Genomic DNA, 19,987 nt, shown 5'->3' with positions numbered 1-19,987 from the left:
GATGTGAAACCTGGATGGTAAGTGGGGATGGCGACTTTAATGGGGCCTGATTGACAGGCTGTCGGGTGGGAAGGCCTGCCACAGCCAGGGATCGGAGGGAGGGAGGGAGGGGGAGATCATAGGCTGGGGAGAAGATCGGGGGGGGGCCAGGAGAAGTGATTGTGGGGGATGAGATTAGGGGGGGCCGGAGGACATCGGGGGGGAAGGGGAGGAGATCAGAGGGAGAGGAGATTGCGGGGTGAGGGGGGAGATTGCGGGGTGAGGGGGGAGATTGCGGGGTGAGGGGGGAGATCAGGGGTGGTGGAGAAGATCGGAAGTCGCTGGAGGTCGGGTGAAGAATCGGAGGTAGGTGGAGTTCACCAGAGGTGGTGGGGTTCCTCCATCGGCGGGGGGGGTGTGGGGGGGTTAGCGGTGGTGGGGGGGGGCGCGGGGGAGGCCGATCGCAGGGGTCCTGCTGCCCAGGTGAGCTTGTTGGGCCTGGATGAAGCACTCCTGCTCCCTCCGAGGCAGTGCAATAAAGGCCCTCACTCACCTCATGGATCCGGCCCTGCCCGCCTGCTTTCACCGGACGTGAATGGGAAACGATGGGAAACCCGAACAGGGTAAGGTTAAATTTGTTTTAATTGTCCAATACACAAAATGTTAAATACCTCGAGTATCTCAATGGGGTACGTTGTCCTTTTAAGTATCGACCCTCCGGATTTACGTGGGGGAGAGACTTCCTGGTGCCTGCTCTCCACACGGAGATAAACCTGCCCGGGTTAATCCCAGGTGTGGGCGAGTTGGAGCCGGGATGCGGTCCCCCTCTGAAAACTGAGTATTTTCACTCCCCACCCACCCCCAGCCCACCCGTTCTCGGGGGTTAAAATTTACCCCAAAGAGTCGGCTCACTTTCCAATTGGCGTGACGGGCGTGACGGGCGGCCAATGGCGAGAGAGTGAGGGGCGGGGCGGTTGGAGGCCGGAGGTCATGTGATGAAACCTCCAGGAATACGTCCAACCAGAGTTGGCGACACTAATCCTCTGGGCAAGGAAAACCCAATCCTATCAAATCCCTTCGTCACCTAAAGCCCCTGGGATCTTCCTTGCCTGCATCGCTCAGTACCACACTGGGCAGTGATAAGGTGCAGTGGGCTATCAGAGAGGCACTGGAAGAAATAGCTTAAAGGAGAAAGAGAACATTAGGAACAGGAGGAGGCCATTCAGCCCCTCGAGCCTGCAATCAGATCATGGCTGATCTGTGTCTCCACTCCATTTACCCGCCTCAGCTCCGTATCTGATTAGCCTTGGAGGGAAAGGCAGGTTTAGAGTTTGGCAACTGACTGAGAATCCAACAGATATTTCGCACCAGATTATTGAAAAGCTGCTCAGACCCCGAGGAGGATAAGTTACCTGGATGTAAGGTGGCAAATCGCAAACTCAAGTCAAGAACACACACATGCAGGAAAATATTAAACGAACAGGAATAATTATTACCTGTCGGTGTAAAGGTGGAAGAGGGGACTGAAAGAAAGAAGCAAAAGAGGTTATCAGACTGCAGGAAGCAGGGAGAGCAGATTAGTAAATCGCTGATCAGAGAGCAGATATGGAGGAGGGAGGTCGAGCTCATCCACCTGGGAACCTACGACTGTCCCTCCACCCCCACAGCCCCTCTCCCCACCCATCGATGCCCCGAATTCTCTCTTAACCCGTTCATAAACCAGCTCTTGTTTAGGTCAGACCTGGGAGGCCAGTGTCTGTGAGCATCCCCACAACCCCAGCTACAGATCATTAAATTCAGTATTTCATGAGTCTCCAATTCTGTTCCGGCCGGGTTAAGGGAGCCAGAGTAAGGAGCGGAAACTCAGGGTGCCGCTAGCAGATCCCCCTGAAATTGAATTAAATCGAAGGAAACACAGAAAATACAAACGGCTTTTACTGATTCGAGGGCTTCCTCCCTCACTACCCCAATCAGGAGCCCAACCAGCCACTCATCTCTCTCTGGGGGAGGGAAATCCTAACATCAGTCCTCAATCTGCCTTTCCCCAATTTACCTGTTCTGATCTGTTTACCGTCCTTGATCCCTGTGTGAGGTTTGTCAGATACATTTTACAAAAGAGTTAACCAATGATAAACATTAAATCTGGCCCCGGGTTTACAGAACTCTCCATTAAATCAGTCTCTGGGTTTACTGAACACTCTATTAAATCAGTCTCTGGGTTTACTGAACACTCCATTAAATCAGTCCCTGGGTTTACTGAACACTCTATTAAATCAGGGTGTGGGTTTACTGTACACTCTATTAAATCAGTCCCTGGGTTTACTTAACACTCTATTAAATCAGGGTGTGGGTTTACTGAACACTCTATTAAATCAGTCCCTGGGTTTACTGAACACTCTATTAAATCAGGGTGTGGGTTTACTGTACACTCTATTAAATCAGTCCCTGGGTTTACTGAACACTCTATTAAATCAGGGTGTGGGTTTACTGTACACTCTATGAAATCAGTCCCTGGGTTTACTGAATACTCTATTAAATCAGGGTACTACTGAACACTCTATTAAATCAGTCTCTGGGTTTACTGAACACTCTATTAAATCAGTCCCTGGGTTTACTGAACACTCTATTAAATCAGTCCCTGGGTTTACTGAACACTCTATTAAATCAGGGTGTGGGTTTACTGTACACTCTATTAAATCAGTCCCTGGGTTTACTGAACACTCTATTAAATCAGGGTGTGGGTTTACTGTACACTCTATTAAATCAGTCCCTGGGTTTACTGAACACTCTATTAAATCAGTCCCTGGGTTTACTGAACACTCTATTAAATCAGTCTCTGGGTTTACTGAACACTCTATTAAATCAGACCTTGGGTTAACCGAACACTCTATTAAATCAGGGTGTGAGTTTACTGAACACTCTATTAAATCAGGGTGTGGGTTTACTGAACACTCTATTAAATCAGTCCCTGGGTTTACTGAACACTCCATTAAATCAGGATGTGGGTTTACTGAACACTCCATTAAATCAGACCTTGGGTTTGCTGAACACTCTATTAAATCAGTCTCTGGGTTTACTGAACACTCTATTAAATCAGGCCCTGTGTTTACGGAACACTCTATTAAATCAGATCCTTGGTTTACTGAACACTCTATTAAATCAGGGTGTGGGTTTACTGTACACTCTATTAAATCAGGGCGTGGATTTACTGAAGACTCTATTAAATCAGTCTTTGGGTTTACTGAACACTCTATTAAATCAGACCCTGGGTTTACTGAACACTCTATTAAATCAGTCTCTGGGTTTACTGAACACTCTATTAAATTGGGGTGTGGGTTTACTGAACACTCTATTAAATCAGGGTGTGGGTTTACTGAACACTCTATTAAATCAGGGTGTGGGTTTACTGAACACTCTATTAAATTGGGGTGTGGGTTTACTGAACACTCTATTAAATCAGGGTGTGGGTTTACTGTACACTCTATTAAATCAGGGTGTGGGTTTACTGAACACTCTATTAAATTGGGGTGTGGGTTTACTGAACACTCTATTAAATCAGGGTGTGGGTTTATTGTACACTCTATTAAATTGGGGTGTGGGTTTACTGAACACTCTATTAAATCAGTCTCTGGGTTTACTGAACACTCTATTAAATTGGGGTGTGGGTTTACTGAACACTCTATTTAATTGGGGTGTGGGTTTACTGAACACTGTATTAAATCAGGGTGTGGGTTTACTGAACACTCTATTAAATTGGGGTGTGGGTTTACTGAACACTCTATTAAATTGGGGTGTGGGTTTACAGAACACTCTATTAAATTGGGGTGTGGGTTTACTGAACACTGTATTAAATCAGGGTGTGGGTTTACTGAACACTCTATTAAATTGGGGTGTGGGTTTACTGAACACTCTATTAAATTGGGGTGTGGGTTTACTGTACACTCTATTAAATCAGGGTGTGGGTTTACTGAACACTCTATTAAATCAGTCTCTGGGTTTACTGAACACTCTATTAAATTGGGGTGTGGGTTTACTGAACACTCTATTAAATCAGGGTGTGGGTTTACTGAACACTCTATTAAATCAGGGTGTGGGTTTACTGAACACTCTATTAAATCAGACCTTGGGTTTACTGAACACTCCATTAAATCAGGGTGTGGGTTTACTGAACACTCTATTAAATCAGTCCCTGGGTTTACTGAACACTCTATTAAATCAGACCTTGGGTTTACTGAACACTCTATTAACTCAGACCCTGGGTTTACTGAACACTCTATTAAATCAGACCTTGGGTTTACTGAACACTCTATTAACTCAGTCCCTGGGTTTACTGAACACTCTATTAAATCAGGGTGTGGGTTTACTGAACACTCTATTAAATCAGTCTCTGGGTTTACTGAACACTCTATTAACTCAGACCCTGGGTTTACTGAACACTCTATTAAATCAGGGTGTGGGTTTACTGAACACTCTATTAAATCAGTCCCTGGGTTTACTGAACACTCTATTAAATCAGACCTTGGGTTTACTGAACACTCTATTAACTCAGACCATGGGTTTACTGAACACTCTATTAAATCAGACCCTGGGTTTCTGAACACTCTATTAAATCAGTCTCTGGGTTTACTGAACACTCTATTAAATCAGTCCCTGGGTTTACTGAACACTCTATTAAATCAGACCCTGGGTTTACTGAACACTCTATTAAATCAGGCCCTGTGTTTACTGAACACTCTATTAAATCAGGGTGTGAGTTTACTGAACACTCTATTAAATCAGGGTGTGGGTTTACTGAACACTCTATTAAATCAGACCCTGGGTTTACTGAACACTCTATTAAATCAGGGTGTGGGTTTACTGAACACTCTATTAAATCAGACCCTGGGTTTACTGAACACTCGATTAAATCAGACCCTGGGTTTACTGAACACTCTATTAAATCAGTCCCTGGGTTTACTGCTCAGTCTATAAATCAGTCTCTGGGTTTACTGTACACTCTATTAAATCAGGGTGTAGGATAACTGTACACTCTATTAAATCAGACCCTGGGTTTACTGAACACTCTTTTAAATCAGTCCCTGGGTTTACTGAACACTCTATTAAATCAGACCCTGGGTTTACTGAACACTCTATTAAATCAGGGTGTGGGTTTACTGAACACTCTATTAAATCAGACCCTGGGTTTACTGATCACTCTATTAAATCAGTCCCTCGGTTTACTGAACACTCTAATTTAATGAGTTCGGTTTGTCCTCTGACCCTCCATCAAAAGAGACTGAGGAGAAAACACTTGAAAATTGCGCAAGAAGTGAAGAGAGAAAGAGGAGTACAGAAAAAAAAGGAGAGAGTGATGGTGAAACAGAGAGAGGCCAAGATACAGGAGAGGTGGAGACTCCGTCCTGGCCCATGAGACAGATGCAGGTTTCCTATTTTAATCACATTTCCATTTCTGACAGGATCCTGACACTGCTCGCAACTGAAAATCTCTCAGAGCAGATCGCTCTGGTGTTGATATCTGAAGAATGTGCGAGTGAGAAGAGGCCACTCGGCCCATTAGGTCTACTCCTCCCACACGCCCTGTACCACCTCCTCCATCATGGGACATCCCCTTAAACCCCCTGTTCCACACACCCTGTACCATCTCCTCCATCGTGGGACATCCCCTTAAACCCCCTGTTCTCCCCACCCTGTACCACCTCCTCCATCATGGGACATCCCCTTAAACCCCCTATTCTACCCAACCTGTACCATCTCCTCCATCGTGGGACATCCCCTTAAACCCCCTATTCTACCCACCCTGTACCATCTCCTCCATCATGGGACATCCCCTTAAACCCCCTATTCTACCCACCCTGTACCACCTCCTCCATCGTGGGACATCCCCTTAAACCCCCTATTCTACCCACCCTGTACCACCTCCTCCATCATGGGACATCCCCTTAAACCCCCTGTTCCACCCACCCTGTACCACCTCCTCCATCATGGGACATCCCCTTAAACCCCCCTATTCTACCCACCCTGTACCACCTCCTCCATCATGGGACATCCCCTTAAACCCCCCTATTCTACCCACCCTGTACCATCTCCTCCATCATGGGACATCCCCTTAAACCCCCCTATTCTACCCACCCTGTACCATCTCCTCCATCATGGGACATCCCCTTAAACCCCCCTATTCTACCCACCCTGTACCATCTCCTCCATCGTGGGACATCCCCTTAAACCCCCTGTTCCACCCACCCTGTACCACCTCCTCCATCATGGGACATCCCCTTAAACCCCCCTATTCTACCCACCCTGTACCACCTCCTCCATCATGGGACATCCCCTTAAACCCCCCTATTCTACCCACCCTGTACCACCTCCTCCATCGTGGGACATCCCCTTAAACCCCCTGTTCTACCCACCCTGTACCATCTCCTCCATCATGGGACATCCCCTTAAACCCCCTGTTCTACCCACCCTGTACCACCTCCTCCATCATGGGACATCCCCTTAAACCCCCTATTCTACCCACCCTGTACCACCTCCTCCATCATGGGACATCCCCTTAAACCCCCTGTTCCACACACCCTGTACCACCTCCTCCAGCATGGGACATCCCCTTAAACCCCCTGTTCTACCCACCCTGTACCACCTCCTCCATTTGCAGCTCCTCAATGCCCAGCCTTCCCCCGTTGTCTCCGATGTCCAGAAGCCGAGTTCGATGCTCCCTATTCTGCGGGCCCATCCTGCATTCCTCATTAACCAGGTGCTTTTGTTACCTTCCCTTTGATTCCCTTTTCGAAGCATGACAGCATATTTATCAAGGAAACACAAAGTGGTAACCATAGTTACAATATTTCAGAGAGAAAAAAAAACAGGAGGTTCTATAGAAATTTTAAAAAGGGAAAGAGCAAAGTTCCTACTGGGGTGAGAGTGGGAGGAAAGGAGTCACGTGTGCAAGGCCAACATTCAATTAATGGAGCGACAGGGTGTAAAAGATTGACCGTTTGATGGGACCATGAAAGGAGCTTTTTAAAGACAGGTGATGGGAATATGAAGGTTAGTGAGAAAACAGGGTATAAATCCCACACATTACAAAGAAACCCATCCCCACGCTGGCTCTCCTACATTCTGAGGTGGGGCGTGGTGAGCTTATTTCCTCATTTGCATGAATTACGGGTCAAACTAAACAAAGGTGACTTTCTTCCACCAGACTGGGTGTGTCAAAATATGAGGCTATTCAACCACAGGGAGATTCACAGCCAAGCCCAATCCTGTCCTCAGCTGACATGTATATATACACGCACAGGGACGCCCATGCAAAAGCGCACACATACACACACACGCATGCACATACATACACACACACACACATGCACACACACATACATACACACACATGCACATACACACACATACATATATACACACATGCACATACATACACACACGCACATACATACACATGCACACACATATATACACACACACATACATACACACATGCACATACATACACACATGCACATACATACACATGCACACACATATATACACACACACATACATACACACATGCACATACATACACACACGCACATACATACACATGCACACACACATATATACACACACACATGCACATACATACACACATGCACATACACACACACATGCACATACACACACATACATATATACACACATGCATACATACACACACACACATACATACACATGCACACACATATATACACACACACATACATACACACATGCACATACATACACACATGCACATACATACACATGCACACACATATATACACACACACATACATACACACATGCACATACATACACACACGCACATACATACACATGCACACACACATATATACACACACACATGCACATACATACACACATGCACATACACACACACACACACACACACGTGCAACAACAGGAAAGGATAGGAAGATTGGGGAAGGCAATGTGTAGCTAAATAGATGGTGTCAGGAAGAGGGTTTTATTTTATGAGGCATTGGCACCCGTTCTGGTGAAGGGACAGGTGACACCCGAAGAGGAAGAGAGATAATAAACGGGTAAAAACTGGTCAACAGGGAAGTGTAGAGTCATTTAAATCAAGGAGGAAGGTGGTGAGGGGGGCTGGGAAAATAATAAGTCAGAAAAAATAAGAGAAAGTTGAACTAAATGAGGTAAGTGTAAACTCAACACAATAATTGAGGATAAAGGACAGTGTGTGGAAGGGATGATGGGAGCAGAGGAGGAGAAAGACTGATAAAGCAATGAAATGTTCGAGCGAAAACAATCAAGGAAAAAGGATTAGCTTTAAATATAAACAAAAAAAAGGATAAAATGCTCAGAGTGTGGGAAATAGACGGGGGGGATTAGAAGCAATTATCTCACACAGGAAGGTATAGATTTAACAGTGCAAACAGAAACTTGGCTGCAGAGTGAGCAGGATTGGAAAACAAACACGTTGGGGTAAAAGTTCGCCTGGGCCTGTTTTTGGGCTGACACTCGTCAATGACTTCAACGAAGGAATCGAGAGCCGTATATCAAAGCTTGCTGATGACACTAAGTTAGGAGGCACAGCAAATAGTGTAGATGGGAGCAGAAAGTTGCAAAGGGACATTGAGAGATTGAGTGAGTGGGCAAAACTGGGGCAGATGGAGTTCAATGTGGGAAAGTGTGAGGTCATCCACTTCGGACCCGAGAAAGATAAATCAGAGTATTTTCAAAATGACCAGAAGCCGGGAACTGTGGGGGATCAGAGGGATTGTGGGGTCCAAGTACAGAAATCAGTAAAAGCCAGTGGACAGGTCCAAAAGCAAATGATAAAAATGCTAATGGAATGTTGGCCTTTATCTCGAGGGGGCTGGAATACAGAGGGGTGGGAGTTATGTTATCACTGGACAGAGAGCTCTGGTCAGACCCCATCTGGAGACTGGGTTCAGTTCTGGGCCCCGCCCCTCAGGAAGGATATATTGGCCTTGGAGGGGGTGCAGCGCAGATTCACCAGAATGATACCGGGGCTAAAAGGGTTAAATTACGAGGACAGGTTGCAGAGACTGGGCTTGTATTCCTTCGAGTATAGAAGATTAAGGGGTGATCTAATCGAGGTGTTTAAGATGATTAAAGGATTTAATTTGCCCGAGGGAGGGAAGAGACCGGCCACTTTGCCTCTCAGGTAAGTGCAGGGAGGAGGGGATTGCAATGGGGTACTGGGGGGGGGGGGGGCTGAAAAATCATCAGCAAGGCAGGACTGGCCTCACCCCACTCATTGCTGGCTAATTGCAGCAAGAGGCCCTTCAACAGGCCTGAGAGGGTGGGAGAGGCAGAAACCCTCGACTCATTTAAAAAGTACCTGGATGTGCACCTGAAGTGCTGTAACTGACAGGGCTACGGACCAAGTGCTGGAAAGTGGGATCAGGCCGGGTGGCTCATTTTCGGCCAACAGGGTCATGATGGGCCGAATGGCCTCCTGTGCTGTCAATTTTCTATGATTTTAACAGGTGTGAGGCCCCTAATTAACTTGTTCAACCACCCCAACACCTGATTTTAAAATGATTTTAAAATTCTCATCCTTGTTTTCAAATCCCTCCATGGCCCTCGCTCCCTCCCTCTCTCTGTAACCTCCTCCAGCCCCACAACCCTCCCAGATCGCTGCGCTCCTCCAATTCCGGCCTCTTGCGCATCCCCGATTTTCATCACTTCGCCATTGGCGGCCGTGCCTTCAGCTCTGGAATTCCCTCCCTAAACCTCTCCCCCTCTCCCCCTCTCTCTCCTCCTTTAAGACGCTCCTTAAAACCTACCTCTTTGACCAAACTTTTGTTCACCTGTCCTAATATCTCCTTATGTGGCTTTGTCTCAAATTTTAGTCTGATAATCACTCCTGTGAAGCGCCCTGGGACGTTTCACTATGTTAAAGGCGCAAAATAAATACAAGTTGTTGCTGTTGGAGCGCCTAAAAAGTGGGCCCTCCGAGTTTCGCAGCACGCCCTACAGCTGCGCAGATTGGGTGCAGGATGTCCCACTGCCCATATTACGCGTGAAAAAACAGGTGCAACGCAGACCAATTCCTACCCCATTGGGTGTGAGGAGCGACAGAGACACTCCCACCCCCATGTCCGAGTCTCCCTGAGATTCTCCCACCCCTATGTAGACCCTCTGTTGTACTCCCACTCCCTGGGACATGCCCTTCTTCCACATCTCGCTTTCTCTTGGGCTCCACTCGCTCACTGCATCATAAAACGATGAGAAGTAAGAGCTTCCTGAATTAGCTTGTCCCCCACCTTAAACACCCACTCCCTCCCCCACCCTAAACATTCACTCCCTTCACCACCGGCGCACAGTGTCTGCAGTGTGTACCATCCACAGGATGCACTGCAGCAACTCGCCAAGGCTTCTTCGACAGCACCTCCCAAACCCGCGACCTCTACCACCTAGAAGGACAAGAGCAGCAGGTACATGGAATCAACACCACCTGCACGTTCCCCTCCAAGTCACACACCATCCCGACTTGGAAATATATCGCCGTTCCTTCATCGTCGCTGGGTCAAAATCCTGGAACTCCCTTCCTAACAGCACTGTGGGAGAACCGTCACCACACGGACTGCAGTGATTAGATACAGAGTAAAGCTCCCTCTACACTGTCCCATCAAACACTCCCAGGGCAGGTACAGCATGGGTTAGATACAGAGTAAAGCTCCCTCTACACTGTCCCATCAAACACTCCCAGGGCAGGTACAGCACGGGTTAGATACAGAGTAAAGCTCCCTCTACACTGTCCCATCAAACACTCCCAGGGCAGGTACAGGGTTAGACACAGAGTAAAGCTCCGTCTGTAACTGATTAAATACAGAAGATGAAAACACAACACCTTTCCGCATACCGGCATAGCTGCTGGTTAAACCGTTGCGTTTCTTCCTGTGCCGGTACAGCCAGATGCTGAAGACCATCAGAATGATCCAGCACGCAGCTCCGATTCCAGCAATGAAGGCTGGCTGCTTCACCACATCCGATATCTGCTGCGCCAGGCTGACCTGGTCCTCCGACTGTTCTGGGCTCAGCCTCCCAAAGGAATCTGCAGAGGGAAAGAATCGGCCATGAGTTCGGAGAACTTTGGAGAGAGCTTCGATTTTCCTATTTGTGATGGGAGTTTGTTTCCATCCAATTTTCCCATGTCAACGGTCACGGTGCAGCTGCAGGCACCGGCCACTCTGTGGCACTAGGGAGGAAGGTTCCCAGCTCAATATCGCAGTGTAAAAAACTACTTATATTTATCAACTGTGAAGTTTACTGGCGGAATATTTAACATCAAAGCTTTGGTAAATGTCTCGGCCGGTCTGTTACTGAGCCACACTGACCAGTATACTCCCTGGTCCGGTCTGAGTTAGCTCATCGCAGCCCAGGCACTACAATTACACTCAACATTCCTGTTATAACAAGTGCCTAACCTTTCAGGATCCCGCTCCTGAGTGCCGTTTGGTGACTCCTGATGTGCAGGATCAGGCTTGACAATGGTACCACAGTCCTGTGCTCAAATAAACGCACTGAGACTCTTTGCCCAGGTACGCCTGAAAGCCCGGACATACTCATACTTAACTGAGCAGGGGTCAGACCCAGCAGGAGAGAGAGAGAAAGAGAGCAATAGAGAGAGAGAGTGACAGAGCGAGAGAGGAACTGTGAGAGAGAGACAGAGCGAGAGAGAGACAGACAGAGCGAGAGAGCAACAGAGAGAGACAGGGCGAGAGAGCAACAGAGAGAGAGAGACAGAGCGAGAGAGAGACAGAGAGACAGAGAGAGAGACAGAGAGAGACAGGGCGAGAGAGCAACAGAGAGAGAGAGACAGAGCGAGAGAGAGACAGAGAGACAGAGAGAGAGACAGAGAGACAGAGAGAGAGACAGAGAGAGAGAGAGAGACAGAGCGAGAGAGACAGAAACAGAGAGAGAGAGACAGAGAGAGAGCAACAGAGCGAGAGAGACAGAGCGAGAAAGAAACAGACAGATAGAGAGAGACAGATAGACAGCGAGACAAAGAGAGAGAGCGAGCGAGAGAGCAACAGAGAGAGAGACAGACAGAGGGAGACAGAAAGAAAGAGACAGAGGGAGACAGAAAGAAAGAGATAGAGAGAGAGAGACAGAGAGAGACTGAGACACAGGCAGGCAGACAGACAGAGAGAAACAGAGTGAGAGGGACAGAGAGAGAGAAACCGAGTGAGAGAGACAGAGTGAGAGAGACAGAGAGAGAGAGAGATTTGCTGGCAGGCTCTTTTCTCAGTGAGTCTGTGAGCGAGCTCAGGGACATTTCCTTTCAGTGTTGATCCCACGACAAGTTGCTGCCGAACTCTTCGAGGTGATGAGAGACATGATGAGAAAAGTATAAACCGAGGAGGGCTTTGAAGTTTGGGCGGCGGCAGAACCCCGCCAGAGGCAGGAGAGAACAGTCGACAGCTCCAGACAGAGAGAGTGGCAGCTCGGGATCCTCCACCGAGGCCATTACCCGTCCAGAGACCGACCGAAAACCCACCGCCTTTCAGCGGCTCAGCCCCAGAAGTCACCTGGCAGTGGGCTCGAGGTCCAGCCTGGGCACGGTTTCACCAACAGGCAACTCACCGAGCTGAATGTACTGGGCCTCGCTCTTCGCCCCGTGTCCTGCCCCGTTACTGGCCGCCACCTCCACTCGATACCGGACCCCGGGGGTGAGGGACGAGATGACCACAGAGAGTGCAGAGACTCCCACCGTCCGGTTGATGTGGTATCGACTCTCGTTGCCCAGGCACCAGATCTAGAACGGGGAAACGGAAAAAGGCATCAGTGAAGCTAAGGGAGTCCCACAGGCACCGGCTATTCAACCAAGGAAGGCATCTCCAATCAATCCTGTCTCCCCTACACACACACACGCAGCCACACATGCACACGCACACACATGCATGCACACAAACACGTGCACACACACATGCGCACAGTCACGCACACATACTCACACACAAGTGCCTGCGCACACACGTATACACACACACGTATACACACACACGTATACACACACACGTGCACATACTCACTCGCTGGCCAGCAGGGATCACAGGACAGTGATCAGGAGTGGAACCATGGCTGATTTCACTACCCCGCTCCGTGCCCCCCATATCCCCCCCCCTCCCCCCACCACTTCCTGTTTCCACCAGCCCAGTGACACTGATGATAATGAGGACAGCGAGGCTTTGTTTGAGCTGTGGCTCAGTGGTAGAACACTCACCTCTGAATCAGAAGGTTGTGGGTTCAGGTCCCACCCCAGAGACTTGCACACAAAATCCCAACCAACACCGTCAGAGGTGAGGCGTTAAACCGAGGCCCCATCTGCCCTCTTGGGTGAATGGAAAAGATCTGACCGGTGCTATTTAGAAAGTTATTATTGAATCTGCTTCCACCGCCCTTTCATGCAGCGCATTCCAGATCAGAACAACTCACTGAGTAAAAAATATTCTCCTCATCTCCCCCTCTGGCTCTTTTGCCGATCACCTTAAATCTGTGTCCTCTGGTTACCGACCCTTCTGCCACTGGAAACAGTTTCTCCTTATTTACTCTATCAAAACCCTTCATGATTTTGAACACCTCTATTAAATCTCACCTTTAACCAGGAAACCTTGCCCATTCCCCCACCCCTCCGGGCCCAGAGGTCCTGAGGCCAATAGGCCTGCTGCCAGAAAATTCTCAATCTGATCAGAACATACTTAGTATCTGTGAAAATTAAACTGCGCCTCAGCAGCCCAGTGAGGGAGTAAATGAAGCAGCAGCAGGGACTCAAGCATTTTATTTAAATCATGAAGGTTTATCCTGCCGCACCTCGAGAAATTAAACCAAAGGTCAGCTGAGGTCAGAGGTGCTGAGCCAAGTATCCGTGCAGGAGCTGAGCAAAGGCCCATCACCAGTTAACACCTGCAATTCCAGCCTAGTCCAGCAGGTGGGGACGGATCTCCATTGACCACAGATCGAGCTTCAGAACTTGAAGCTTTCGTTCTGTTTATAAACCCCGGGTGAAGGGGCCGAAACCCACTGGTCAAGACATTGGCAAGACTGGCCCGAGCAGGGGAGAAGGCAGGCCGAATTAAGACACATGTTTGCAGGTGACGTTGACATATTAGGGGCCGAATGCCAAGTGCCTGTTGATGAGGTTGCTTGTTGAGTGTTTAACAGGCATGTTATTAGTTTAAAATAACTGATCAGGGACCTTCTGTGTTGAAATAGGAGGCCGAGGAATGTGCAGATTGCGCCTCCGTCCGCTAAGGTCAAAAACTGCCATTTCAAAACGAGGCTGATTTGGTGACCACACTTGGCATTTAAAAGCCATCACTTTCATCACAGTCATCATCATCATCATCACCATCACCACCATCATCACCACCATCATCATCATCACCATCACCACCATCATCACCACCATCATCATCATCACCATCATCATCACCATCATCACCACCATCATCACCATCAACGTCACCACCATCATCATCACCATCAACGTCACCACCATCATCATCACCATCATCACCATCAACGTCACCACCATCATCACCACCATCATCACCATCATCATCACCATCATCACCACCATCATCACCATCAACGTCACCACCATCATCATCACCATCAACGTCACCACCATCATCATCACCATCATCACCATCAACGTCACCACCATCATCATCACCATCATCACCATCACCACCACCATCATCACCAACATCATCACCACCACCATCATCACCATCACCATCACCACCACCATCATCATCAACATCACCACCAGCATCACCATCATCTACATCATCCACATCAACATCACCATCATCGACATCATCACCATCATCGACATCATCACTATCATCATCATCACCATATCATCATCACCATCAACACATCACCATCATCGACATCATCACCATCATCGACATCATCACCATCATCATCATCATCACCATCATCACCATCATCACGATCATTGGAATCATAATCATCATCACCATCATCATCAGCAACATCATAATCATCACCATCACCATCATCACCATCACCAACACCATAATCATCGTCACCATCACCATCATCACCATCATCACCATCACCACCATCAACACCATCATCATCATCACCATCACCATCATCACCATCACCACCATCACCACCATCATCATCATCATCACCATCATCACCATCATCACCATCACCACCATCATCATCATCATCACCATCATCACCATCACCATCACCACCATCAACACCATCATCATCATCACCATCACCATCATCACCATCACCACCATCACCACCATCATCATCATCACCATCAACATCATCACCATCACCATCATCAACACCATCACCATCATCATCATCACCATCAACATCATCACCATCACCATCATCAACACCATCATCATCATCACCATCAACATCATCACCATCACCATCATCAACACCATCAACATCATCACCATCATCACCATCACCATCACCACCATCACCACCATCATCATCATCACCATCAACATCATCACCATCACCATCATCAACACCATCACCATCATCACCATCACCACCATCACCACCATCATCATCATCATCACCATCATCACCATCACCATCACCAACATCACCACCATCATCATCATCACCATCAACATCATCACCATCACCATCATCAACACCATCACCATCATCACCATCACCATCGCCACCATCAACACCATCAACATCATCACCATCATCACCATCACCATCACCACCATCACCATCACCACCATCACCACCATCATCATCATCACCATCAACATCATCACCATCATCACCATCACCATCACCACCATCACCACCATCATCATCATCACCATCATCACCATCACCATCGCCACCATCAACACCATCAACACCACCACCATCATCACCAACATCATCACCACCACCATCATCACCATCACCATCACCACCACCATCATCATCAACATCACCACCAGCATCACCATCATCTACATCATCCACATCAACATCACCATCATCGACATCATCACCATCATCGACATCATCACTATCATCATCATCACCATATCATCATCACCATCAACACATCACCATCATCGACATCATCACCATCATCGACATCATCACCATCATCATCATCATCACCATCATCACCATCATCACGATCATTGGAATCATAATCATCATCACCATCATCATCAGCAACATCATAATCATCACCATCACCATCATCACCATCACCAACACCATAATCATCGTCACCATCACCATCATCACCATCATCACCATCACCACCATCAACACCATCATCATCATCACCATCACCATCATCACCATCACCACCATCACCACCATCATCATCATCATCACCATCATCACCATCACCACCATCATCATCATCATCACCATCATCACCATCACCATCACCACCATCAACACCATCATCATCATCACCATCACCATCATCACCATCACCACCATCACCACCATCATCATCATCACCATCAACATCATCACCATCACCATCATCAACACCATCACCATCATCATCATCACCATCAACATCATCACCATCACCATCATCAACACCATCATCATCATCACCATCAACATCATCACCATCACCATCATCAACACCATCAACATCATCACCATCATCACCATCACCATCACCACCATCACCACCATCATCATCATCACCATCAACATCATCACCATCACCATCATCAACACCATCACCATCATCACCATCACCACCATCACCACCATCATCATCATCATCACCATCATCACCATCACCATCACCAACATCACCACCATCATCATCATCACCATCAACATCATCACCATCACCATCATCAACACCATCACCATCATCACCATCACCATCGCCACCATCAACATCATCACCATCATCACCATCACCATCACCACCATCACCATCACCACCATCACCACCATCATCATCATCACCATCAACATCATCACCATCATCACCATCACCATCACCACCATCACCACCATCATCATCATCACCATCATCACCATCACCATCGCCACCATCAACACCATCAACATCATCACCATCATCACCATCATCACCTCCATCACCATCACCATCATCACCTCCATCACCATCACCACCTCCATCACCATCATCACGATCATCATCACCATCATCATCATCATCATCATCACCATCATCACCATCATCATCACCATCATTATCATCATCATCACCATCATCACCATCACCTCCATCACGATCATCATCATCATCATCACCATCACCACGATCACCATCATCACGATCATCATCACCATCATCACCATCACCTCCATCACGATCATCATCATCATCATCACCATCACCACGATCACCATCATCACGATCACCATCACCTCCATCACCATCATCACCACCATCACCATCACCATCATCACCACCAGCATCACGATCATCATCATCATCACCATCATCACCTCCATCACCATCATCATCATCATCACCATCATCAAAATCATCATCATCACCATCATCATCATCATCACCATCATCACCATCATCACCATCATCATCATCACGATCATCATCATCACGATCATCATCATCACGATCATCATCATCATCATCATCATCACCTCCATCACCATCATCATCACCATCATCACAATCATCATCACCATCACCATCATCACGATCATCATCAACATAATCATCATCATCATTATCATCACCATCATTGCCATCAACATCATAGGAACATAGGAACAGGAGTAGGCCATTCAGCCCCTTGTGCCTGCTCCGCCATTTGATAAGATCATGGCTGATCTGTGATCTAACTCCATATACCTGCCTTTGGCCCATATCCCTTAATACCTTTGGTTGCCAAAAAGCTATCTATCTCAGATTTAAATTTAGCAATTGAGCTAGTATCAATTGCCGTTTGCGGAAGAGAGTTCCAAACTTCTACCACCCTTTGTGTGTAGAAATGTTTTCTAATCTCGCTCCTGAAAGGTCTGGCTCTAATTTTTAGACTGTGCCCCCTACTCCTAGAATCCCCAACCAGCGGAAATAGTTTCTCTCTATCCACCCTATCCGTTCTCCTTAATATCTTATAAACTTCGATCAGATCACCCCTTAACCTTCGAAACTCGAGAGAATACTACCCCAATTTGTGTAATCTCTCCTCGTAACTTAACCCTTGAAGTCCGGGTATCATTCCAGTAAACCTACGCTGCACTCCCTCCAAGGCCAATATGTCCTTCCGAAGGTGCGGTGCCCAGAACTGCTCACAGTACTCCAGGTGCGGTCTAACCAGGGTTTTGTATAGCTGCAGCATAACTTCTGCCCCCTTGTACTCTAGTCCTCTCGATATAAAGGCCAACATTCCATTAGCCTTGTTGATTATTTTCTGCACCTGTTCATGACATTTCAATGATCTATGTACCTGAACCCCTAAGTCCCTTTGGACATCCACTGTTTTTAGCTTTTTACCATTTAGAAAGTACCCTGTTCTATCCTTTTTTGATCCAAAGTGGATGACCTCACATTTGTCTACATTGAATTCCATTTGCCACAATTTTGCCCATTCACCTAATCTATCAATATCACTTTGTAATTTTATGTTTTCATCTACACTGCTTACAATGCCACCAATCTTTGTGACATCGGCAAACTTAGATATGAGACTTTCTATGCCTTCATCTAAGTCGTTAATAAATATTGTGAATAATTGAGGCCCCAAGACAGATCCCTGCGGGACTCCACTGGTCACATCCTGCCAATGTGAGTACCTTCCCATTATCCCTACTCTCTGTCGCCTTTCGCTCAGCCAACTTCCTAACCAAGTCTGTACTTTTCCCTCGATTCCATGGGCTTCTAATTTAGCTAACAGTCTCTTATGTGGGACCTTATCAAATGCCTTCTGGAAGTCCATATAAATAACATCCATTGACATTCCCCTGTCCACTACTTTAGTCATCTCTTCAAAAAAATTCAATCAGGTTTGTCAGGCACGACCTACCTTTCACAAATCCATGCTGGCTCTCTCTGATTAACTGAAAATTCTCGAGGTGTTCAGTCACCCTATCATTAATTATAGACTCCAGCATTTTCCCCACAACAGATGTTAGGCTAACTGGTCTATAATTCCCCGGTTTCCCTCTCTCTCCTTTCTTAAAAAGCAGAGTGATGTGTGCAGTTTACCAATCTAGAGGGACAGTTCCTGAATCAGGAGAACTTTGAAAGATCACCAACATCAACATCAACATCATCATCACCATTTCCATCATCATCCCCATCACCATCACCACCATCACCATCACCACCATCACCATCACCATCATCACCACCACCATCATCACCATTTCCATCATCATCACCACCACCATCATCACCACCATCATCATCACCATAACCATCATCATCACCATCATCAACATCACAATCACCTTCAATACCATCATCATCACCATCACGATCATCATCACCATCGTCATCACCACCACCATCATCATTATAACCATCATCACCATCACCATTACCATTATCACCATCGTCATCACCACCATCATCATCAACATCACCATCATCACCATGACCTTCATCATCGTCATCATCATCACCATCACCATCAACAACAACCTCCATTTAACTCTAAAACGTCCCAAGGTGCTTCACAGGAGCGATTATCAAACAAAAATCTGACACCGAGCCACATAAGGGGCTATTAGGACAGGAGACCAAAAGCTTGTTCAAAGAGGTAGGTTTTAAGGAGCGTTTTCAAGGAGGAGAGAGAGGTAGAGAGACGGAGAGGCTTAGGGAGCGAAGTCTAGAGCTTAGGGCCGAGGCAGCCGAAGGCACGGCCGCCAATGGCGGGGCGAAGGAAGTGGGGGATGGACAAGAGGCCAGTAGACTGAGGGATGTGAGGAACATTTGATCCCAGTTAGATGTGGC

The 19,987-nt window shown here is 47.1% G+C and overlaps 1 protein-coding gene across 5 annotated transcripts in view; it reads right to left on the bottom strand.

Annotated features, from left to right (window-relative positions):
- The window catches only part of robo1 (roundabout, axon guidance receptor, homolog 1 (Drosophila)), a 359,932-nt gene that overhangs the window by 63,968 nt on the left and 275,977 nt on the right, over positions 1–19,987 (bottom strand). For 4 of the 5 annotated variants that reach the window (XM_067993416.1, XM_067993419.1, XM_067993420.1 and 1 more), the window contains exons 16-17: positions 12,610–12,781; positions 10,874–11,077 (exon numbers count right to left, since the gene is read on the bottom strand). In XM_067993416.1, coding sequence (XP_067849517.1) covers positions 10,874–11,077; positions 12,610–12,781 — 376 coding nt within the window. The remainder of the gene's footprint in view (positions 1–10,873; positions 11,078–12,609; positions 12,782–19,987) is intronic. The other variant, XM_067993418.1, reaches the window with a different exon arrangement.

Source organism: Heptranchias perlo, chromosome 11, assembly GCF_035084215.1.
Source record: "Heptranchias perlo isolate sHepPer1 chromosome 11, sHepPer1.hap1, whole genome shotgun sequence".
Lineage (NCBI taxonomy): Eukaryota > Metazoa > Chordata > Chondrichthyes > Hexanchiformes > Hexanchidae > Heptranchias > Heptranchias perlo.
This window is presented reverse-complemented; position numbering and strand designations above follow the sequence as displayed.